Source organism: Dendrobates tinctorius, unplaced genomic scaffold (assembly GCF_039654945.1).
Source record: "Dendrobates tinctorius isolate UK_male_01 unplaced genomic scaffold, ASM3965494v1 ptg000008l, whole genome shotgun sequence".
NCBI lineage: Eukaryota > Metazoa > Chordata > Amphibia > Anura > Dendrobatidae > Dendrobates > Dendrobates tinctorius.
In genome coordinates this window covers 71,916,929-71,942,408 of record NW_027361676.1, presented here as the reverse complement: position 1 = coordinate 71,942,408, position 25,480 = coordinate 71,916,929, and the positions used below count along the sequence as shown (strand labels likewise).

Below are 25,480 nucleotides of genomic sequence, written 5' to 3'. Positions count from 1 at the left end.
TCCACTGCATTCCCTTGGTCCAGTCTGGAACTAACCTTTTCATAAAAGCTTATCAGATTAGTCTGACAGGAACGGTCCCTTGTAAACCCATGTTGATATTGAGTCATGAGGTTATTCGTCTCCAGATACTCCAGTATAGTATCTCTTAGAAAACCCTCCAGGATTTTACCCACAGTTGAGGTTAAACTTACTGGCCTAAATAGGTGTATTTTTGTATTTTATTTTATTTTGAATGTGGTAAAAGGGGGGTGACTTGAACTTTTATTTATTTAGAAAAAAAAACATTTATTTTTTACTTGCTTCAACAGGGGGTCTTCTACAAATCCCTGGTTATCATGGCAAGCGATTGGCTGCCTCGCGATCATGTGACTAGGGCACCAATGGGCGGAGTTTGTGAAGCCCTAACGGTGAGATTGTGTTAAATGCTGTTGTCGGAGATTGACAGCGGCATTTAGCATTGCAGCCATGGGAGGATTGCAATTTCACTGCTAGAGGCACGTGACAGCTGATCAAATCATGTGCCAGGAAAGATGCGGGCTTATTGACGGAGCCCGCATCAAAGGCAGGGATACGACCTATGATGTACCTATATGTCATAGGTCGTGAAGGGGTTAACAGTAATAAATAAAAAATCAATTCTTTGAGCCACCCCGCCACGCCAAGGCATTCTCATATGAGGCAGTCCTACTCTATGTTTTTTATATTCGTTGTGCCATTACGGCCTCCTAAATGTATTAAAAAAGCAAGACTATATTAAATGCAAAATGTACCTGAAGCGTTTCTGAATCACTCCCATGGCACGAGAAAGAGGGAGCGCAGATAAAGGCTGACCAGGTCCAGACATGGACATTTCAGCTCTAACCTCCACACTGCCAAACCAGCAACCACAGATGAAGGGTGAAACAGGCCCAGACACAAGTGCATAATCAAATACAGCCTGGGCCAGGGTAGGTAGGGCTGCTGTATATGTGTGTGTATTGTGATTGATCTAGGCTGCTGTACACACATACAGCAGCCCTCCCCTTCCCCAGGCTCTATATGATTATGCACCTGTGTTATGAATGGGCACCGAGGAGGATAGCAGGCCCAAGCTAAGCCACAGAAAACCAGAGAGGTTGGTAACTTATCAGATGCAGACCCCTGATCCTGTCCACACAACTAGCAGTAGCCGTGGAGCGTGCCTACAATGATCCTAGACTCCTCGGCACAGCCGGAGAGCTAACTAAGCCTAAAGCAAGAAAGGAGAAATCTGAACTGCCCCGGAGCAGACCCCAATGGCATAGATAGCCCCCAAACATATATTGTCGGTGAGCCAAGATGAAAACACAAACGCAGGCAGAAAAATAGACTGAGCAAACGATGGGGCCCACACTGACTAGACAGGACAGGAAAGGAAAGACACTGTCTGCAATCACGCAAAAAACCCTGCAAAAAGTCCAACACGTCTGATGCACAAAAAACACTGAAGTCGCAAGCCATCGGCCCCACTATATCAGCACTCTGGTATATTCTGAAAGCAAAGCAAAAAGAGACCAATATAACGGGACAAAACAAACTGGCACATGCAGTAATATATGGGCGGTGATTCAGCACAGCCCCAGCCGGAGCTGGCTGACCTGCACAAAGCAGAGATAAACAAAACCAGATCCAATGCAAACAGAATAACAAATGAACCACTTAGCTGAACATGCAGGGAAAGAGCAGGAGACATCAGACCTCAGAAGGCACAGGAAGAAAATCACAAGCAGGGATAGAGGGAGTCAGCTGTCGTAAATCCCAATCAGAAACCCCAGATCTCCAATCGTCTTCCTCATTATCAGGTGGAAAGCCTCTGTCAATCAGATCAGCACCACTACCTCCAGTAACCACCAGAGGGAGTCCAGAAAGAGAACTCGCAACCCCTCTGTCAATCTGACCAGCTCCACTACCTTCAGTAATCACCAGAGGGAAGCCAGAGAAAGAATTCACAACACACCTGTGTCTGGGCCTGTTTCACCCTTCATCTATGGTTGCTTGTCTGGCAGTGTGGAGGTCAGATCTGAGATGTCCATGTCCGGATCTGGTCGGCTTTTATTTGCGCCTACCCTTCTGGTGCCATGGGAGTGATTCAGTAATGCTTCAAGTATGCTTGCATTTTATACAGTCTTGCTTTTAATACATTTAAGAGGCCATAATGGCACAGCAAATATAAAAAACGTAGAGTAGGACTGCCCCATATGGGAATGCCTTGGCATGGTGGAGTGGCTCAAAGAATTGATCAATTGTTTGCTAAATGTCTCATTTTAAAGTTCAGTTAGAAACTAATATGTGCATGTGCACTTTATGCATTGCGTGCTGACCATAGGCAGCGCTGGCATCTTGGCTCTTTTATTTGTTATTGGTTGTGGCTGACCACCACTTTTTGCTGTGCACGCTTGGTTATGCATGCCATTCTAGCTGTCTTTATTGTGATTGATCTAGGCTGCTGTGCACACATACAGCACTCCTACCATCCTTCAGGCTCTATTTGATTATGTACCTGTGTCTGGGCCTGTTTCACCCTTCATCTATGGTTGCTTGTCTGGCAGTGTGAAGGTCAGATCTGAGATGTCCATGACCGGACCTGGTCAGAGTTTATTTGCACCTGCCCTTCTGGCGCCATGGGAGTGATTCAGTAACGCTTCAGATACGCTTACATTTTATACAGTCTTGATTTTAATACATTTAGGAGGCCATAATGGCACAGCGAATATAAACCACGTAGAGTAGGACTGCCCCATATGAGAATGCCTTGGCATGGCTGGGTGGATCAAAGAATTGCTAAATGTCTCATTTTAAAGTTCAGTTAGAAACTAATATGTGCATGTGCACTTTAGGCATTGAGTACTGACCATAGGCAGCGCAAGTTTCTTGGCTCTTTTATTTGTTAATAGTGATAGTCTTTTCATACTGGGCAAAGGAATCTTTTGTGGCCCCTGATGCAATTGTAACCCCTGCACCCATTATAGTTATGTACTTGAGCTGATTGGATTTGTGACAAAATCTTTATATAAAAAAAATCAGGAATTTGTGTTTTGAAGATTCCAAGTATCCTAAATATGGGAATGAAAGAAGTGGCACAAGCAGCCACATTTCCCCTGTGAATGGTCAGTTGTACTTGTGTTGCTGGAATGCTGCTGATAATTGGAATCGTGTGTAACATTAGCAGTCATCTCTATCATAGAGGAACATGGCTGAGTATTGCTCAGTAACCAGGATATGTTGTCATTTTTAAAAATTGTAAAGACGGCAATCTTGGCAGTAAGTGGCCGAGAGTGAGTGGACACTTTTCGATACGTTAGTCACATAGGGATTATTCTTGTATTGACATAAGCATTCATTTGCTAAATAGCTGGACATTGAACAGCTAATACCCTAATGGCCTCTCCGCCCAACAGTCTTGACTAAGTCCCCAATCCTTTACAATTATTTACAATACTTTTTTTTTAACTTCCTTATGCTTCATAAATGCCAATGTTTTGATCGCCTTAAGGAAAAGAATGAGTTAAATGGAGCAACATTTTAGCCCTGGCTCTAATAGCGCCTCTTTTCACAGTCTCCTCAGCACCTGCAGGTTATTTGCACATACATAAATAAATAAATTAACAATGAATAAATAATTTTAATCCTGCCATCTTTAAGATTTGATCCTTTGGCACTGGCTCTGTGTTTGTCATTTCCAAAGTCTTTTTGATACAGTCCTCAGATACTTGGTGTCTGTCAAGCAAATTTTGGGTATTGTTTTCGCTTGATTAGTTCTGTATGACCCAGGGTCGCCCTCAAAATCCACATCACTCATCAGAACTTGGAAAGGCCTTCTTGCTTTTTAAAGTGATGCAAAGTGCTTGCCATTTCTCCGGACAAAAGCCTGGGAGGTTTGCAGCATTTGGCCTTGTCAGGGCGCCTCCATTGCTCAGTGAAGCGGCGATGAAGCTCATTAGGGCACACCTCGATTTCTGCTGCACTGCTGTACAGTACTCAGCTATTGATTGTCAAAGAAGAATGGTTCCACTGTATGTGTTAGTAGCTTGGCCAAGAATCCACACAATATATATCCTAACTCTATAGAATATAATAATTGTCATTTCCACTACATATCTTTATTGCTAGCTTGAAGTTTGCATCACAACCTCATGTGTATTTTTCAACCTACTGTACATGAATGTGACTTCATGCCTTTATTCCTCTCTTTCTTTTTTTCTTATTTTCACTACTGTTTATTTGAATATTTTGTCTTTTTTTCACTGAGCATGAAAAATATGTTGGAATTATATCTAAAAGTTTATTTATTATTATACTAGATGGAGGCCCGATGCTATCGCATCTGGAGGGCGGTAATGTCACGATTGGGGCAGGCTTTGCAGCGTTGAGAATCTCCCCCCCCCCCCATGTGCTCACCCACCTATCCACTCTCTCTTTCCCCATGTGCTGATTTCTCCCGTCTGTGCTCTTTTCTTTGACCTGTCTACCCCATGTGCTATCCCCCTTGTCTGCTGTCTCTCTCCTTCCTGTGCTGTTCTCCCCTCATGTGCTGTCCCTTTGAGCTGTCAGGGCAGCACGGTGGCTCAGTGGTTAGCGCTGCAGCCTTGCAGCGCTGGGGTCCTGGGTTTGAATCCCACCAAGGACAACATCTGCAAGGAGTTTGTATGTTCTCCCCGTGTTTGCGTGGGTTTCCTCCGGGTACTCCGGTTTCCTCCCACACTTCAAAGACATACTGATAGGGAATTTAGATTGTGAGCCCCCATCGGGGACAGTGATGAAAATGTGTGCAAACTGTAAAGCGCTGCGGAATATGTTAGCGCTATATAAAAATAAAGATTATTATTAGCTGTCTCCCCCTGTGCTCTGTCTCTTTCACCCCTGTGTCTGACCGTGTACAGAACATACCACAGCTCCTGGGCAGGGGAGGAAGCAAAAGACAATACTGACATTACAGCAGGAGATCGCAGAGGATACATTTTGTGAGGTAAAATTGTAGTGAAACCTCCACCAGGGGGATCTGGTGAGAGAAGAGAGGTTACACACTAAGAGTAGCAACACTGAGCAATAGCACAGCTGTGACAGGTAATGAGAGAGATTGGTCAGAAGAACTGAGTCAGAAACTAGCAGGAGCAGACATACCAGAAGGAGCAGCAATACACATAGTCAAAATACCAAGCTGAGGGTCAGAAAGCCAAAACATGAGCACGGGATCCAAAAACGTGAGGCGAAATGCGTGGTCGGGGTACAAGCCAGGAAGTCAAATGCCGGAGAGGGAGCGTAGCAGCAGAGACGAATACCAAGAGACGGGGTCAGAGATCAGTCCGGGTCATACACGTGGATACTAGTCAAAGGCAGGAGGATCACCAAGGTACAAGGGTCAGAGGCTCTAAACTGGAATCTTGAGCTGGGAGGTGGATGGAGAGCCAGAGCATCCTTCAAGCAATCCGACAGTCCCTTCCTGAACAGACATCTCAGTGCGGAGTCGTCCCAGGACACCTCAGTGGACCATCGACGGAATTCGAAGCTGTACCATTCCCCTGCCCCAGACCCATAATAGTGTCCTCTGCCACCCTAACACGGTCCGGTTCGTCATAGATCAGTCCTAGGGCCTCAAAGAACCTATCTACCGACATCCGCTCAGGGGCAGTAGGGGGCAATTAGAAAGACCAGGATTGGGGACCCTCAGTAAGTAAGGAGATAATAATCCCCACCCGCTGAGTCTCATCCCCAGACGATCGGGGTCTAAGAGAAAACCATAATTTACAACACTCCTTGAATATGTGAAATTTATCTTTTTCGCCAGAAAACGTGTCAGGAAGATTAACTGAGGGTTCAGGAGAGTGCAAAATAACATCTACAGAGTCACCTGGTGGACTAACAATATGAGAGGTGTTTCCCTGCATGGTCTTAATAGTCTCAGTCTGTTCTTTCTGTAAGTGGGTATGAAACATGACAAGGGACTGATGATTCACAGAAAAGTCCTGCGCCATCTGCGTCAAACTGGACACTTGATCTGCCAAGTTATGCAGCAGATCCATGACCAGAGAAAAAAAGTGCAAAATCTTTTAAATGTATTGGTCATTTCCTACCAAGTTTGGTGAAGGAAGGAGCTATAGAGAGGAGTTCCTTGCAGCTCAGTCAGAGCTCTGGTGTAGTAGCTTCAGGTGGAAGCTGAATTCAGGTGTCGTACTCTGTTGCTGGGAGCAATAGCAACAGAGCAAAGCTAAATGGTGTTTTCCCTGTTTGTTATATTTTTCCTTGTGTGTGTGTATTAGTGCAGCGGTGGGATTAGTTTCTGCACTGTCCAATGCACTAGTAAGGGATAAGTGCAGGGCGAGATAGGGATTGAGGTATCCAGCTCGGCGGCAGGTGAGGAACCTGTATAGGGATCGGTAGGAGTTTAGGGACACTGCCTCAGGGGAGTGCAGGAGGTCTCCACATCCCCGTTCCCTATTGCAGAGCCCACCAGTGTAACTGTTTCCCCGGTGTTCCCCTTTACTCTGTAAATTCACCCTGCTGGAGGTGGTGTATCCAGATACACGTGTCATTACTGAAATTTACCCTGCTGGAGGCGGGGTATCCTGCTACATGTGACAAAAATATTGTTTAAAAATAGTCAGTGAAATATTTTACCTCACAAAATGAATCCTCTGTGATCCCCTGCTGTAATGTCAGCATTGTCTTTTGCTTCCTCCCCTGCCCAGGAGATGTGGTATGCTCCGTACACGGTCAGACACAGGCAATTTTTAAAATGAACTTTCATTTGTGGGAAAACCCCTTTAATGTGACCGGCTTCCTCTGTCTGTAGACACATCGTGTATCTGCCGCCCGGAAGAGACGAATGATTCACTGCGCCTGAGCAGAAATCGCGCAGGCGCAGTGCGACGATGTTCTGCTGGCGGTACCGCGCAATAGGTTGGTACCAGCAGCAGTTTCCATATTGAGACACCCATCACTTGGGTGTTCCAATATGTCGGTCGGTGACCTTCCTCCGCTTGGAATTCTGGGATACGGTGACTACTGGAAAGAACAGGAAATGAAAACATTACAAAGCAATTATATAAATAGATGATATTGAAATAACAAAAGAAAATACTTTGTAATTTTTACCATGCTGCATCAGCTTTCTGATGGCATAAATTCCTTGTATTTCTTCTATTCGGCCCCTTAGAGCAATGTCAATTCTATCCATCCAATGTTATTATTAAAACAATTTTGCAGGACTAATTATTTTTTTTACTGCAGGCTTAATACCAGGCAGGTTGTTGCTAAATCTTAGAGACCGCTTCTGCAGCTTACGCTGACATCACATCCACAGAACAGCTGCTTCTCTTTTGCTCTGGTCTGTTGACGGGGCGTGTCTGCCGACGTCATGCTGATTGACAGCCGGTTCCCAACTTCCTAACTGAGGGGAGGCAGCTGTCAATCAGCATGATGTCGGCAGTCACGTCCCATCAACAGAGCAGCTTGGAAGAACAAGAGCTGCTCTGTTGACGTAAAGCCGCTGAATCACTGGCAGAAGCAGTTGATGGGTAGAATAGCCAGGTAGTTGCTTCTGTTTAGCAATGACCTGCTTGCTTGTTTTTAGACCATAGTAAAAAAAAATTAAATAGACCATAGTAAAAAAAATTAAATAGTCCTGGACAAAACAGGTCATGAAACTGATAATCTATGCTGGAGGCTGGGTGAACTGTGTTACTGCATACTTAGTATGCATTGTAATGCAAGTTACTATAATGTTATTAGCAATTTGTATTAAGGACTTGATTTTTCCTTCTTTAGATGGGGAGTGCCAAGTCTTTTTGACCAGCGATCAGTAGGAAGCACAGCACTGGAAGAGGATAAGGAGCACGGAACTGGGAGGACGCTGGAGCAGGTAAGTATTTATAATGATAAGCACACTTGGAAATATACTGAATGTGATATGATATATTTTACCACAATATTAAATAAAATATTGACATACAGTACTAGATGTGAAAAACTATCCCTATGTTACTCTATATTGTCAAACAATACATACAAAAAACATATAGCTCAATGTCCAGAGCACAAAAACAGGAAACACTACTGTTTCTACCTACATACAATCAGGTAAAGTTCATCTGCTAATTAATATTGATACATTTTATAAATTTACATTATAAAGGAAACATATATTAAATATATGTATCATAAATAGTATCGCCCAGAAAATTTTTAAAATGAAGTTAAATGACTATAATAGCTTTCTCTTGGGTAAAATTGAAACAATAAGGGTATGTTCTTAAATGGTGAATATGCTGTTTATTCTGGAACAAGGTTTGTGGGTGAAAAATCCATAGCATCAAAGAGGATGCTTAGAAAAATGTCCTCGGCGGGCACTTACCTGTGGTGCGGATTTTAGAGACACAGTATGTTTGCAATGTATACGGTGAAATCCACAGCAAATTCACATTAAAATCCACAATTATATATGTAACAAATGCAGATTTTTTTTAGAAAAGTTGTATATGAGAACATTCAAACAAGCCATTTTTTGTGATCAATTATTTTCCAAATCAAGGACAGAACAGAAGCTAGCAAATGCACAGATCTTCCTTTACTTTAAATCAAGGGTAAAATAAGATAGTAAGTACAATTCACAGAAGTCAGAATGTTCTCTATCTACTATAAATAGTGCCAACGGCTGGACAGTGTAGCTATAATTTGCGCTAGTTAAAAACACTGCAATAATTTTAGATTTGTTTTTTTAAGCTGTTTCAGATTATTAAAAGCCTTATCCATAAGAACTATGCCGGGGTAGAGAAAGAGTTTGAAGATCTGGATGAAATGAATTCAAGACGTCTAAGTCCGGAGACTATGTACTTCCTTCTAAAACGGTGTGTGCATGTCATTTATATAGTTTACTTAGTTTACATCATAGGGGAGACACATGGTTAATACACTTTATTAATACCTGCCCTGTTTTAAAATGTTAATGGTAAACCAGAATGTATACAGTTCAGTTACAGAGTTAGGCCTCATTAAGAGGTCTGTTTTTTTTTTGTCAAAACATCATAAAGACGACAAATTCTCAGATAACTCATTCTGCATTCAAGAAAAGACAGTGCACAAGGACAGTGATCAGAGATCCGGTAGGTGACTATATTTGTCATGAATGAGCCATATTCTGCTGGGACCTGTGGTACATCTGAGATTAGAAAATCGTGGCATTTACATGAGCACAGGTCCTCTTTAAATCTAGACGGCCATCCATGAGTTAACAGGTTTCTTGTGGCATGGAAAGTGTTTATAGTTTCTCGTGGTATATTGGTTGAGCTGTTTATTGGAACAATACCCTTCCATTATATAGACCTGTGTCTAGCTTCCCTCCATGCGAGCAATAGAATCTTCATTCTGTTTCTGGCTTCATTGGAGAAGGTGTTATGGAGAGTCGCTCTAGTCATCTTGTGATTATTGCATGCTGTTTGTTGTGAATACCTCTACCCTCCCCTTCTGGCATTCTTTCGTGTTGCTTTCTGCCTCTTTACTGTGGACTCATTTTCACTTTGTATTTTACCCTGTATGTTTGTTCTTTGATGATACCTTGGTTTATCCCTATCTATCCAATCGGTGTTACCCTTTTACTCCTTTTTGTGGTATTTTTTTCAGAGCACCATGGGCAACAACCCCTTTAATAGCATTTACAGATGTGAACTGAAAATGCAATTTTGTTGAAATGTGTTACAGCAGTATAACAGACAGAAAGTTTGGTAAGGGACCTGTTATATTTTATATATTCACTAGCTGAAGAGCCCGGCGTTGCCCGGGCATAGTAACTAACTATGGTTAGTTATAACAAATTATAATGATTATCCTCCATCCCATAGTCCAGTGCCCATATACCCATCACACATCCTGCATACCATAGTCCTGTTTCTTTATAATGTAAATGGTGAGTTGTGATCATTCTCTGTATACTAGATGTACACTGTATTTTGACAAAAAAAATTTTTTGTTTTCTAATGTTTGTAGTTCTGATGAAGACCTGATTGTGTGGCCGAAACGTTAAAAGTGCTCTATCAGTGGATGTATCCAAATATCAATAAAATTGACTCTTTATTTTTCCTTGCATCTGAACTGGGTGTGCCGAATTTCTTTTTTTACAAATATTGTCTGGTAATCACCGAGTTCGCAGTTGTATCCCCCACCAGGTATCAGACACAGGATTTCATTCATGTGTATAGATGCCCGAAGAGGATACATTCGGATCAAGGGGCCTGTTTCCAAAGGATCACCCTAAGGCTATGTGCACACGTTGCGGATTCTGCTGCGTTTCCGCAGCGGTTTTGGCCTTGCAGAAACGCAGCAGTTCTGCAGACATGGTACAGTACCATGTAACCCTAAGGCTTTTCAAAACCGCTGTGCTCACGCTGCGGTTTTTTCCGCACTGTTTTGCTGCGGTTTACAAACCGCAGCATGTCAATTGTTTGGGCGGTTTCACACCTTTAACATAGTAGAGGTGTGAAACCGCAGGGCTAAACCGCAGGAAAACCGCAGATCACTTTACCTGCGGTTTTACCTGCGGATCCGCTCAGAAAAACCCGCAGGTGAATCTGCAACGTGTGCACATAGCCTTACTGTCAAAAAGTTTTTTCTAATATCTAATCTGTATTTTCGCCCTTTCAGTTTCATTCCATTGCTTCTCGTGTTTCCATGTGCAAATGAGAATAAGGATGATCCCTCAACACTGTGACGTCCCTTCAGATATTTGTAGACAGCTATTATGTCTCTACTTATCCTTCTTTTTTGCAAGATAAACATTCCCAGATCTTTTAACCGTTCCTCTTAGGACATAGCTTGCAATCCATTCACCATCCTAGTAGCTCTTCTTTAAACTTGCAGCAGTTTTTCTATGTCATTGCTTCACATGATCTATGCTTCTCATAATAAATCACAGAACTGTGTTTGCCTTTTGAACTTCTGCATCGCACTGTTGACTGATGTGCAGTCTGTGATCTATTAATATACCCAACTCTTTTTCACATGTCCTGTTGCTTAGCTCTTTTCCTCCCATTCTGTAGATGTAATTTTTGGTTTTTTTGCCCAGATGTAGAATCTTGCATTTTACCCTGTTAAATACCATTCTATTAGTCACTGCTCATTGTTCAAGCTTATCTAGAATAGGGGTGAGCGAACCAGAACTGGACAGATTGAGGTTCGTAACGGACTTTTAGCGTCCAGTACCAGACCCTGATCACGGACTACTTACTGTAAGTCCAGCTTCCTGTCTAATAAAGCTTGTTGAAAGGCTGCATCACAGCCAATCAACAACTTTAAGGCTGTGGGCACTTCCGGGTCCATCACAGCCATGTCAAGTAATGGCATGGCTGTGACTAGCCAGCGTAACACGTGACCGGGCCTGACAGTAAAAAAAAATCTAAATAACAATAATAAAAAATAAATAAAAGCGACTTGCAATCCCCTTAAACTTTAAAACCAGCCAAGGGAAAACTGACAGCTGGGAAGGGCCAAGATCCATGCAGCTTCCCAGCTTATTAGTATCAACCCACAGCTGATTTGCCTTAGCTGTATTACGATCCAATCCAGAGTTTGTTTTCTGCTGTCTTCTCTCTGGACTGGTCATGCGGAGATTAAGCCCCTCTGCCTCGTTTTGGAGCTGGCTGGGCTATTTCAGTCCTCTGCAGCCCACTTGCCATTGTCAGCTATTGTTCAAGCTTCCAGGCTAGAGTATACCCTTGTGATCCTTCTGCCTCTGACTTCCTGTACTCGTGTATGACTCGGCCTGATCTCTGGACTCCGCCTCTTGTTTTCCGTCTCTGATCTCTGGCTTGTACCCCGACTACATCTTTCGTCTCACCTTTTGGATACCACGTCTCCGGTAGGCTCTGACTTCTGGCTTGTCTGACCACTGACCATTCTTTTGTTACCTGTGACACCTGTGCAGCTGCTCTGTGTTACTATGCTGTGTGTGTGTGTGACCTCTCTTCCCTCACCAGCACCCCCTCGTGGAGGTTGCGCTATTCTGCATTGCAGCAGCATATCACATTATAGCTGAGCCACACATTTAAAGGGGATTTTGAATTTTTTTTCCTCTGGTCATGGATCCACTTTGTAACTTGGCGGATCAAGTGTCCAGGTTGACACAGAAGATGCGAGTTTTTTCGGTGGAACATCGGGCTCTTGCCACGTTTCATACTCTCTTACAGAAAAAACTGACGGAGACTGTCAAGACTGTGCAGGAGACCATCCATCATGCTGTTAGTCGACTTGGTGATTCAGTTGATGTTGTTTTCCACTTTCCCGAACCCTTGGTTAAGCTTCGTGACACCTTTTCTAGGAAAAAGATACATTTCGTGTGTTCAGGCAGAGTTGTAAATTATTGTTTTCTCTCAGACCTCGATCGTCTGGGGATGAGACTCAGAGGGTAGGGATTATTATCTCCTTACTAAGGGTGGGTCCCCAATCTTGGGATTTCTCACTGCCCCTGAACGGATGTCGATAGATAGGTTCATTGAGGCCCTAGGACTTATCTATGATGAACCGGACCCTGTCAGGGTGGCAGAGGACACTATTATGGGTCTGGTCCAGGGGAAGCGCTCACCTGAGTGGTACAGCTCCGAGTTCCACTGAAGTGTCTTGGAATGATTCTGCGCTGAGATGTCAGTTCAGGTGTGCACTGGCGGATTACCTGAAGGACGTTCTGGCTCTCCATCCACCTCCCAGCTCATTGGAGGAAGCTATGACTCAGGCTATCTGTATGGATCGGAGGCTGTGGGAGAGAGGTGTCGCACAGCGAGATGTTTTGTTGCTCTCTGCTGTTGTTTTGCCTCTGTCTGAACCTATGGAGGTGGGGGCCGCCAACCTCGAGGAGAAGAAGAGGAGACAGCGGCATGAAGGAAAGTTGTGTTTTTACTGCAGAGATCCCGGACATTAGAACAATGACTGCTCCTCTTGTCCACCGACCAACAGGCTGCTGAGTCTGGGTGATATCTTGGAAGTCACACAGACTCTCAGGTACCTTTTACTGCGTTTTCAAAAATTTTGTTGGAAGTGGAACTTTGTTGTGGGAGTGGCTCCACATCCACTTCTCCCTTCGTGGATTGTGGGTCGTCCATGAACTTTATTATCTCTGACTTGGTGTCCAGGTTTAAGTTAGGCTGGAGACTCCTATTCATGTTGTTGCCATTGACAAAACACCACTGGCTAAGAATGTCATCAAATTTGTTTCAGAGAAGTTTCTCCTTAAAGTGAGTTCCTTGCACCAGGAACGTATTTCATGTTTTGTTATGGACAATCTGCCTGCGGGACTGGTGTTGGGGTTCCCCTGGTTGCAATTACATCATAATTCTGTGATAAACTGGGAATCTTGGGACATTGTTAAATGGGGTCCCAATTGTTCTAAGTGATGTCTTGTTACTGTATCTATGCCATCCATCAGTCTGGAGGGTATTCCAGAGTACCTGAAGGACTTTGAGGGTGTATTCTCCGAAAAGGAGGCTGAGGTTCTACCACCACACCGCCCATTCGATTGTGCCCTTGATCTTGTTCCTGGTGCCAAATTGCCCAAAGCCCATCTGTACAATCTCCCCGCCCCTGAGCGGGATGCTATGAAGGAGTATATCTCTGATAGCCTCCGTAAAGGGCACATTTGGCCATCTGTCTCTCCCGTGGTTTACGCCCATGCCTCGATTTTCGAGAACTTAATAAAATTACTATAAGAAACACTTATCCCCTATTTGTACAATCAATTGTCAGGGGCCAGGTGGTTCTCTAAGTTGGTCCTCAGGGGGGCATAAAATCTCATCTATATACAGGAGGGGGATGAGGGGAAAACTGCATTTCTCACCTCTGAGGGTCTGTTTGAGAATTCGGTTATGCCCTTTGGCCTAACGTACCAGCAGTATTTCAGAATTTCATGAATCATGTTTTCTCAGATTTTATTGGCGTTTTATGGTAATTTATTTTGATGACATCCTCATATATTCTTCTGACAAACAGAGTCACATGGGCCACCACCGTGCAGTTCTTCTGAGGCTTAAGGAGAGCTCACTATTTGCTAAACCAGAAATGTGTTCATTTTTTGCTCAGGAATTGTCCTTTCTAAGGGTCATTGTTATGATTGAGTCACCGTAGGAGGCAGACACAAAAATAGAAGCTACGTCCAGAAAACCAGAGAAGTTGGCAACTATCAGATTGCAGACCCCTGAACCTATAACACAACTAGCAGTAGCCGTGGGGGGTTCCTACGATGCCCTAGACCCCTCGATCACAGCCGGAGCGCTAAATAGCCTAAAGACAGAAAAGGAAATCTAAACTGCCCCAGAGCAGACCCCAAAGTAAAAGGCAGCCCCCAACATATAATGACGGTGAAGCAAGATGAAAAAACACTCACACAGATAGAAAGATAGGCTGAGCAAACGATGGGGCCACAGCTAGCTAAACAGAACTGGAAAGGAAGGGTGCTGTCTGCAATCTGCCAAAACCCTATCAAAGACATAAGCCAACAAGCTGATATGAAAAAGACCCTGAAGCAGCTAGGCTTCAAAAACTAAATCAGCACTCAGGTATTTTCAGAAGACAGAGCTAAAGGAATTCAGCACACCCCAGCAGGGAATGGCAGAAATCCAGAAAAACAAAGCAAAACAAAGTCTAAGCACAAATGCAAAAGGCCGAGCAGAAAACTTAGCTTTAGAGGAGCAGGAATTCAGACTTGTCTCCAAGGATCCCACAGAGAAATCACCCGCAGGGCAGAAGGGCGTCGGCAGCCTTATATCCAGTCAGTAACTCCACTCAGCCAGTCATCATCATCAGACTCAGGTGTTTGATAATCAGGCTCACTACCTTTCTTTACCAGAAGAGGGAGTTCCTCGGGCCTTAGTAGTGAAGGAGAAAATGAACTCACAACAGTACCTCCCCCTTGAGGAGGGGTCACCGAACCCTCAACCACGCCACCAGGGCGATCAGGTTGAGCCCGATGAAAGGCACGCACCAATCTTTTGGCATGAATATCAGAGGCAGAGACCCAGGAATTATCCTCCTGACCATAACCCTTCCACTTAACCAAATACTGGAGTCTCCGTCTAGCCAGACGGGAATCCAGTACTTTCTCTACCTCATATTCCATGTTACCTTCAACCAATACAGGGTCTGGAGGTGCCACCCCCGGAACAACAGGTTCAACAAACCTCTTCAACAAAGATTTATGGAACACATTATGGATTTTAAATGTGACAGGACGAGCCAAACGAAAAGAGACCGGATTAATAATCTCCAAAATCTTGTAAGGTCCAATAAATCTAGGCTTAAACTTAGGAGAAGCCACCTTCATAGCAATATTTTTTGATGATAACCACACCATATCACCAACCTTAAACTGGGGACCGATTGGAAAACCGCTGGGCCTTTTCCTGGGAGAGAGATAACTTATCCACCACTTGGTCCCAGATCTGGTGCATTCTCTCCACCACAGTGTCAACACCTGGGCAGGCAGAGGGCTCCACCTGCCCTGAAGAAAATCGAGGATGAAACCCAAAGTTACGAAAAAAAGGTGACATCAAAGTGGCAGAACTAGCTCTATTATTTAAAGCAAATTCGGCCAAGGGCAAAAATGAAACCCAATCATCCTGATCAGCAGAAATAAAACATCTCAAATATGACTCCAAGGTCTGGTTTGTTCTCTGTCTGCCCATTGGTCTGAGGGTGAAAAGCAGAGGAGAAGGACAACTGAATTCCCAGCTTGGAACAGAAAGTTCTCCAAAATCTAGACACAAACTGGACTCCTCTGTCAGATACAATGTTCTCAGGAATCCCGTGCAAGCGAACCACCTGTTGCAAAAACAGGGGCACCAACTCAGAGGAAGACGGCAACTTAGGGAGTGGTACAAGATGAACCATCTTAGAGAACCTATCACAAATCACCCAAATAACAGTCATCCTTTGAGAGACAGGCATATCAGAGATGAAATCCATTGAAATATGGGTCCATGGCCTCTTGGGGACAGGCAAAGGCATCAACAACCCACTAGAGCGAGAACACGATTTAGACCGGGAGCATGTCCCACAGGACTGCACAAAATTCCTGACATCACGAGACAAGGAGGGCCACCAAAAAGACCGACTCACCAGATCTCTAGTACCAAAAATACCTGGATGACCAGCCAAAGCAGAGCAATGAACTTCAGACATCACTCTCTTCTTCCACTGGTCAGGAACATACAACTTTCCACTGGGACAACGCTCAGGTTTGTCCTCCTGGAACTCTTCCAGAGCACGTCTCAAATCGGGCGAGATGGCAGAAAGAACTACCCCTTCGCCTAAGATGGTAGCAGGCTTGGTCATCACAGGAGAATCAGCAAAGAATCTCCTAGAGAGGGTGTCAGCCTTGACATAGTTCCAGGAAGAAAAGAAACCACAAAATCAAAACGTGTAAAAAACAAGGCCCACCTAGCCTGTCTAGGGTTCAAGCGCTTAGCCGACTCTAGGTAAATCAAATTCTTGTGGTCAGTGAGGACCACGACTTGATGCTTAGCTCCCTCCAACCAATGTCTCCACTCCTCAAATGCCCATTTCATGGCCAACAGTTCCCGATTCCCCACATCATAGTTACGTTCAGATGGAGAGAACTTTCGGGAAAAGAAAGCACAGGGATTCATTTTAGATGTTACAGGATCCTTTTGGGACAAAACAGCTCCTGCACCATTCTCAGAAGCATCCACCTCTACCTGGAACGGAAGTGAGACATCAGGTTGCCGCAAAACCGGGGCGGAGGTGAATCTTCGCTTCAGCTCCTGAAAGGAAGAAACAGCCTCCGGAGACCAATTTAACACATCAGCACCCTTCTTAGTCAAATCAGTCAATGGCTTGGCAATACTAGAAAATTTTGCTATAAATTTCCGATAAAAATTAGCAAAACCCAAAAACTTCTGGAGGGCCTTCAAAGAAGTGGGCTGAACCCAATCGTAAATGGCCTGTACCTTGGCCGGGTCGATTTCAATAGTTGACGGGGACAAAATAAATCCCAAAAAAGAAATCCTCTGTACTCCAAAAAGGCATTTAGATCCTTTGACATACAGGGAATTCTCCCTCAAGATCCGGAACACAGTCCGAATATGTTCCACATGAGAATCCCAATCCTTGGAGAAGATCAAAATATCATCCAGATAGATAATCAAAAATTTATCGACAAAATCTCGGAAAATATCGTTAATGAAGCACTGGAAGACAGAAGGGGCATTAGTGAGCCCAAAAGGCATCACCAGGTACTCAAAATGTCCCTCCGGAGTATTAAACGCCGTCTTCCATTCATCCCCATGCTTAATGCAAATAAGATTATATGCCCCCCCTGAGGTCAAGCTTGGTAAACCAGCAAGCACCTTTAACTCTGGAGAATAGATCAGAAATCAGGGGTAACGGATACTGATATTTAACAGTAATTTTGTTGAGGGCACGATAATCAATACAAGGTCTTAATGATCCATCCTTTTTGGCTACAAAAAAAAAACCCGTCACCTAAGGGTGACGAGGATGGTCTAATATGACCCTTCTCCAACGCCTCCTTAATATAGGATCGCATAGCCTCGTGCTCGGGTACAGATAGATTGAAGAGCCGACCCTTGGGAAATTTACATCCCGGGCTCAGTTCAATTGCAGTCATAACTCCTATGAGGAGGCAGAGACGCAGACTCATTCTCACTAAATACATCATAAAAGTCCGCCAAATAATCAGGAACATCATGCGACTGAGGAGAGGTGGAAAACACCGGAGCCTCACTAAAGGCACACCGACAACCCCAACTCACCACAGACACAGATTTCCAATCCAAAACTGGATTATGAATTTGTAACCAGGGAAACCCCAGAACAATAGTATCATGCAGATTATGCAACACCAAAAATCTGCAATTTTCTTGATGGTCTGGGGTGACCCGCATTACCACCTGGGTCCAAAACTGAGGTTTATTTTTAGCCAAAGGAGTAGCATCAATCCCCCTCAAAGGGATAGGCGTCTGCAGAGGTGTCATCGGAAATCCACAACGTTTAGCAAAATCCAAGTCCATTAGGTTTAGGGCTGCTCCCGAATCCACAAAAGCCTTGGTGGAAAAAGTGGACAGGGAGCAGATCAGAGTAATAGCCAGAAGAAACTTAGGTTGAACACCACCAACAGAAAACGTGTGTGCAAAGCGTTTCTCTCGTTTAGGACAGACAGAAATAATATGCGAGGCATCTCCACAGAAAAAAACACAACTTATTACGCCTTCTGAACTCCTGATGCTGCTCTCTGGAAAAAACTCTATCACATTGCATAGGTTCAGACATTTGTTCAACAGGTGGCAACACCTCTCGTGCAGCTTTGCATTCGCGCAAACGCTGATCAACCTGAATGGCTAATGACATAGAATCGTCAAGACCAGAGGGAACAGGAAATCCCACCATAGTATCTTTTACGGCTTCTGACAACCCCTTCCGAAAGAGAGCAGCCAAGGCTTTATCATTCCAGGTAGTAAGTACTGCCCACTTTCGGAATTTTTGACAGTTCAATTCTGCAGAATCACGACCCTGGTTCAATGGCAGCAGGGTCTTTTCAGCCTGATCAATGGCATTAGGTTCATCATACAACAACCCCAAGGCCTGAAAAAATGCGTTCACATTAGTCAGAATAGGATCATCTGGTTTCAAAGAAAACGCCCAATCCTGGGGATCGCCACGCAGCAAAGAGATGACAATTTTAACCTGCTGCGCGGAGCTCCCTGACAAGTTAGGCTTCAAGGCAAAAAATAATTTACAATTATTTTTGAAATTCAAAAATTTAGACCGATCCCCAAAAAATACATCAGGTGTAGGAATCTTTGGTTCAGCAGCATGTGAATGAGCATGGTAGGCGGAAATTCCCCGCACTTCCGCAGCGAGCTGCTCCACACGATCAGACAATTGCTTTATCTCCATTGAGAGAAAAAAAAAATTCCCCCTACGGCCTCAGAGATATAGAGGAAAAAATATACACACTTTTTTTTTTTTTTTTTTTTTACAATTCTTTCCTGCTATTGAGTACCCTAGGATCTGCGGTATGGCGGGTGATTCTGTTATGATTGAGTCACCGTAGGAGGCAGACACAAAAATAGAAGCTACGTCCAGAAAACCAGAGAAGTTGGCAACTATCAGATTGCAGACCCCTGAACCTATCAACACAACTAGCAGTAGCCGTGGGGGGTTCCTACGATGCCCTAGACCCCTCGATCACAGCCGGAGCGCTAAATAGCCTAAAGACAGAAAAGGAAATCTAAACTGCCCCAGAGCAGACCCCAAAGTAAAAGGCAGCCCCCAACATATAATGACGGTGAAGCAAGATGAAAAAACACTCACACAGATAGAAAGATAGGCTGAGCAAACGATGGGGCCACAGCTAGCTAAACAGAACAGGAAAGGAAGGGTGCTGTCTGCAATCTGCCAAAACCCTATCAAAGACATAAGCCAACAAGCTGATATGAAAAAGACCCTGAAGCAGCTAGGCTTCAAAAACTAAATCAGCACTCAGGTATTTTCAGAAGACAGAGCTAAAGGAATTCAGCACACCCCAGCAGGGAATGGCAGAAATCCAGAAAAACAAAGCAAAACAAAGTCTAAGCACAAATGCAAAAGGCCGAGCAGAAAACTTAGCTTTAGAGGAGCAGGAATTCAGACTGGTCTCCAAGGATCCCACAGAGAAATCACCCGCAGGGCAGAAGGGCGTCGGCAGCCTTATATCCAGTCAGTAACTCCACTCAGCCAGTCATCATCATCAGACTCAGGTGATTGATAATCAGGCTCACTACCTTTCTTTACCAGAAGAGGGAGTTCCTCGGGCCTCAGTAGTGAAGGGGAAAATGAACTCACAACAGGTCATTTTGTCTGCTGAGGGGTTTCGTATGGACCCTAGGAAGGTACAGGCTATTGTGGATTGGGTGCAGCTCAGAGATCTCAAGGGTCTTCAGAGTTTTCTGGGTTTCGCCAATTATTATAGAAAATTCATTAAGGGGTTTTCTCAGGTGGTCAAACCCCTCATGGATTTAACTCGTAAAGGGGATGATCTCAAAAACTGGTCAGCTCCAGCTTTGGCGGCGTTTTCGTCTTTGAAGAACTATTTCATGAGTGCTCCTGTACTGGTTCAACCTGATTTATCTAAACCAGGGTTCCTCAACTCCAGTCCTCAAGGCCCACCAACAGATCATGTTTTCAGGATTTCCTTAGTATTGCTCAGGTGATAATTGAACCCTGATCTAAACCATTTATCATAGAGGTGGACACTTTGGAGGTGGGAGTGGTGGCTGTGCTGTCCCAGGGGCCCACCACGTGGACTAACTTAAGACCCTGTGCCTTCTTTTCAAGAAAATTTTCCTCGGCTGAGAGGAATTATGATGTGGGTAACCGGGAGCTATTGGCCATTAAATTGGCGTTTGAAGAATGGAGGCATTTTTTGGAGGGGGCTGTCCATCATATTACTGTCATTACAGATCACATGAACCTGTTTTACATCGAGTCTGCCAAACGTTTGACTCCGAGACAGGCAAGGTGGCCACTTTTTTTTTACCGACTTCAGTTTTCTATTACTTTAAGACCAGGGTCCAAGAATGTGAAGGCTGATGCTTTATCTCGTAGCCTGGATCCAGTTTCACCTCCTGAACCTCCTTCCTCCATTCTTCAGTGCAGAGTGGTGGTGGCTGCAGTGTCCTCGGAATTGGAGCGAGAGATTCATGAGACCCAATCTCTTGCTGTCACACTCGCGCCTTGGCAGGTTGGCGCGAGCCGGGGAGTTGTGGCCCCACTGAGCCACAAACCAGACTACCCTGGAAGGGGGAGTGACTATGACAGCTACCTCGGTCTTCGCTGGAGCCTCTGATGGTGAGGTCAGGCTTGTGTGGCAGGTAGCTGCCAGGTGCCACTCCAGGGTGGTGTCTGGCTGTGGCTGCTGATCCCTCTCGGGGACAAGGCACTTAGACAGGTGCGAGTGACAGGCAGGCAGGTAGGCATGGCAAGCACGGCTGGTACCCAGGCTGGCACGACTGAAACACAGAGCAGGCTGGCACGGCTTGAGACACAGGGCAGGCTGCCATGGTTTGAGACACAGGGCAGGCAGGCACGGCTTGAGACATTGGCAAGTGCGCACAGCTTGAGACACTGGCAAGCGGGCACGGCTTTGAGAGATAGGGCAGGCTGGCACAGGAGAGACACAGGGCAGGCTGGCATGTAAGAGACACAGGGCAGGCAGGAATGGTATATCAACGAACAGGTTTTGGACCTGTTCACACAAGAGATGCAGGTATGGATACAGGCAGGAGTGTGGAGTAGGCGGAGCCGCAAGAGTGTGGAGTAGGCGGAGCCACAGGAGTGTGGAGTAGGTGGAGCCACAGGAGTGCGGAGTAAAGCTGAACCTCAATGTCTGCGGAGAGAAGCTGCAGCAAGAGGCTCTGCAGCAGAAGCAGAGCACGGGCAGAACAGAGCGGAACCGCTAGAGTACGGAGCACAAGCAGACAAGGAGGACACCAGGAAAGACACAGCAGGGAAAGGAACCACAAACAAGGTGACAGACAGAGGTAGGACAGAATTCAGACAAGGCATAGGTGTGAGACAAGGTATAGGACTAAGGAGACAGATACAAAGCAAGGCTGGACCAAGACAAGACAGTAATGGCATCGGGACCAGGATATTTTGCCTCCTGGAGGGCGGACAGAGAAGTACTAGGCTAAGTACAGAGACAGGGCTAGGACAAGGCACAGAGACCAGGATAGTCTGCCTCCTGGAGGGCAGACAGAGAGTACCAAGCAAGGCAAGGGGAAAATCCTCCAGAGAAGGAGCTACACAGGAGAGGACCTGGCAGGCTCAGTAGCAAGATACTAACTCAGTTTAGACATTGCTCAGGCAAGGTTCAGTGGGTGGAGCTGCCCTAAATAGTAGAGGGCTTTAGGTAATTGGTCAGGGACACATTAGCCAGGTGCACCCTGACTCCATAAGAAGCAGATAGTTCAGGCACCGCCCCCTATACACACAGTCAGGAAACATGAACACAGCAGACAAGAGACAAGGCAAAGAGCTGGCAGTAAACAGAATTCACAGCATGGCCTGGAGCAGTGAGCAAGTTGGTGAGTGGGGAATGGGAGGTCAAGCAGCTATGCCAGCAGAGTTGTTAAACTTGCTCCTTTGTCCGTACCTGATAATAAGCTCATTGTGCCTGTTCAGTATCGGTTAAATGTGCTTTGGGAGTTCCATGACTCAGCTCTGAGTGGGCATCCTGGAATTTTGGCCACACATAAAGCCATCACTAGGCTGTTTTGGTGGCCTTCGTTGGTTTCTGACATCACTGGGTTTGTATCTTCCTGTGAAACTTGGGCTCGTGCTAAAACCTCCCGTAACCGGCCGGCCAGGGAATTGGTGCCACTGCCAATTCCAGATAGACCATGGACTCATCTGTCCATGGATTTTTTCACCAATCTTCCCCCTTCTAAAGGCAAAACCATAATCTGGGTAGTTGTTGATGGGTTCAGTAAGCAGGTGCATTTTGTACCTTTGGCGGGCCTCCCAAATGCTGAGACTCTATCAAAACTGTTCATTGAGCATGTAGTCCGATTGCATGGTGTGCCTGTCAATGTGGTGTCTGATAGAGGGGTGCAATTTGTGGCAAATTCTGGAGGGCCTTTTGTAAAAGGCTGGGTATCAGTTCGACCTTTTCATCTGCCTTCCATCCCGAGACCAACGGTCAGACTGCAAGGACTAATCAGTCTTTGGAGCAGATATTGCAGTATCTTGCTACATCCAGATAGGATGATTGGTGCACTGCGGTACCCATGGCGGAATTTGCTTTCAATAATCGTGTCAATCAGTCCACTGGTACTTCCCCGTTCTTCTGCAACTATGGGTTTCACCCTCACTTTGGTGAGTTTTCTCGGCTGGATTCGGGGTGTCCAGGGGCTGATTCGGCCTTTCTGTGGTTGGCGGAGATCTTGAGGGAGTTTCAGAGAAACATTGGGGAGGCTCAGGCCAAGTATAATTTTTTGCGGATAAATGACATTCTGTGGAGCCAGCCTACCAGGTGGGGGATAAAGTATGGTTATCCACCAAGAATATTAGATTTAGAAATCCCTCTGCTAAGCTGGGTCCCAGGTTTATTGACCCTTATGAAATTTTAGAGGTGGTTAATCCTGTGGCCTTTTGCCCGCTCTTGCCTCCATCATTGCAGATCCCCAATGTATTCCATAAGGCGCTTCTGAAGCCAACGGTGCCTTCCTCAAGTGAGTCTCCCTCACACCCGCCGCCTGTTGTGGATGGCCAGACCGAGTATGAGATGGAACGAGTGGTGGATTCTCATACGCTCCGCCATTCACTGCAGTACTTGGTCCATTGGAAAGGTTATAGTCCTGAGGACCGGTTGTGCGTTTGGTCCATGCAGGTTGGTTGGTCCGGGCCTTTCACGCTCATTATCCAGGGAAGCCTGGTGGTCCGGTGGCCCCCCGTTGAGAGGGGTGTGCTGTCACGATCCAGTCCAGAGTTTGTTTTCTGCTGTCTTCTCTCTGGACTGGTCATGCGAGGGTTAAGCACCTCTGCCTCGTTTTAGCGCTGGATGGGCTATTTCAGTCCTCTGCAGCCTGCTGGGCAGTGTCAGCTATAGTTCAAGCTTCCAGGCTAGAGCTGCTGACCCGTGTTTGACTCTGGCTTGTACCCCCACTATGTCTTTTGTCTCACGTTTTGGATACCATGCCCTGGTAGGCTCTGACTACTGGCTTGTCTAGCCACTCTTTTGTTACCTGTGACACCTATGCTGCTGCTCTGTGTTACTATGCTGTGTGTGTGACCTCTCTTCCCTCACCAGCATCCCCTGGTGGAGGTTGCGCTATACTGCATTGCAGCAGCTTATCACAAGCTGGTTATTAAAAATAGAGGGGATCCTAAAAAAATCATGTGGGGTCACCCTATTTTTAATAACAAACTAAGTTAAAGTAAACAACGGTGGGCCGTTATTAATAGGCTAGGAAGGGCCATGCATATTGGCCCACTCCCAGCCTAAAAAGAACAGCCATCGCCATTAGATCCACCAATTCTGGCCCTTAGCCTCGGCGCTTTCCGATTGACCTGGTGTGGTGGCAATCGGGGTAATAGTTTATGAGGTTGATGTCAGCTTTATAATGTGAGCTGACATCAAGCCCATACTGTTGTGGCCAAAAGTATTGACACCCCTGCAATTCTGTCAGATACTTTAATACTCAGTTTCTTCCTGAAAATGATTGCAAACACAAATTCTTTGTTATTATTATCTTCATTTAATTTGTCTTAAATGAAAAAACACAAAAAGAATTGTCCTAAAGCCAAATTGGATATAATTCCACACCAAACATAAAAAAGAGGGTGGACAAAAGTATTGGCACTGTTCGAAAAATCATGTGATGCTTCTCTAATTTGTGTAATTAACAGCACCTGTAACTTACCTGTGGCACCTAACAGGTGTTGGCAATAACTAAATCACACTTGCAGCCAGTTGACATGGATTAAAGTTGACTCAACCTCTGTCCTGTGTCCTTGGGTGTACCACATTGAGCATGGAGAAAAGAAAGAAGACCAAAGAACTGTCTGAGGACTTGAGAAACCAAATTGTGAGGAAGCATGAGCAATCTCAAGGCTACAAGTCCATCTCCAAAGACCTGAATGTTCCTGTGTCTACCGTGCGCAGTGTCATCAAGAAGTTTAAAGCCCATGGCACTGTGGCTAACCTCCCTAGATGTGGACGGAAAAGAAAAATTGACAAGAGATTTCAACGCAAGATTGTGCGGATGTTGGATAAAGAACCTCAACAAACATCCAAACAAGTTCAAGCTGCCCTGCAGTCCGAGGGTACAACAGTGTCAACCCGTACTATCTGTTGGCGTCTGAATGAAAAGGGACTGTATGGTAGGAGACCCAGGAAGACCCCAATTCTTAACACGAGACATAAAAAAGTCAGGCTGGAGTTTGCCAAAACTTACCTGAAAAAGCCTAAAACGTTTTGGACGAATGTTCTCTGGTCAGATGAGACAAAAGTAGAGCTTTTTGGGGAAAGGCATCAACATAGAGTTTACTGGAGAAAAAAAGAGGCATTCAAAGAAAAGAACACGGTCCCTACAGTCAAACATGGCGGAGGTTCCCTGATGTTTTGGGGTTGCTTTGCTGCCTCTGGCACTGGACTGCTTGACCGTGTGCATGGCATTATGAAGTCTGAACACTACCAACAAATTTTGCAGCATAATGTAGGGCCCAGTGTGAGAAAGCTGGGTCTCCCTCAGAGGTCATGGGTCTTCCAGCAGGACAATAACCCAAAACACACTTCAAAAAGCACTAGAAAATGGTTTGAGAGAAAGCACTGGAGACTTCTAAGGAGGCCAGCAATGAGTCCAGACCTGAATCCCATAGAACACCTGTGGAGAGATCTAAAAATGGCAGTTTGGAGAAGGCACCCTTCAAATATCAGGGACCTGGAGCAGTTTGCCAAAGAAGAATG

General features: G+C 45.2%; 1 protein-coding gene across 2 annotated transcripts in view; it reads left to right on the top strand.

The window, feature by feature from the left end:
• The window catches only part of LOC141092403 (EF-hand calcium-binding domain-containing protein 6-like), a 266,005-nt gene that overhangs the window by 176,498 nt on the left and 64,027 nt on the right, over nucleotides 1–25,480 (top strand). For both annotated transcript variants that reach the window (XM_073578531.1, XM_073578540.1), the window contains 2 exons: nucleotides 7,783–7,876; nucleotides 8,737–8,861. In XM_073578531.1, coding sequence (XP_073434632.1) covers nucleotides 7,783–7,876; nucleotides 8,737–8,861 — 219 coding nt within the window. The remainder of the gene's footprint in view (nucleotides 1–7,782; nucleotides 7,877–8,736; nucleotides 8,862–25,480) is intronic.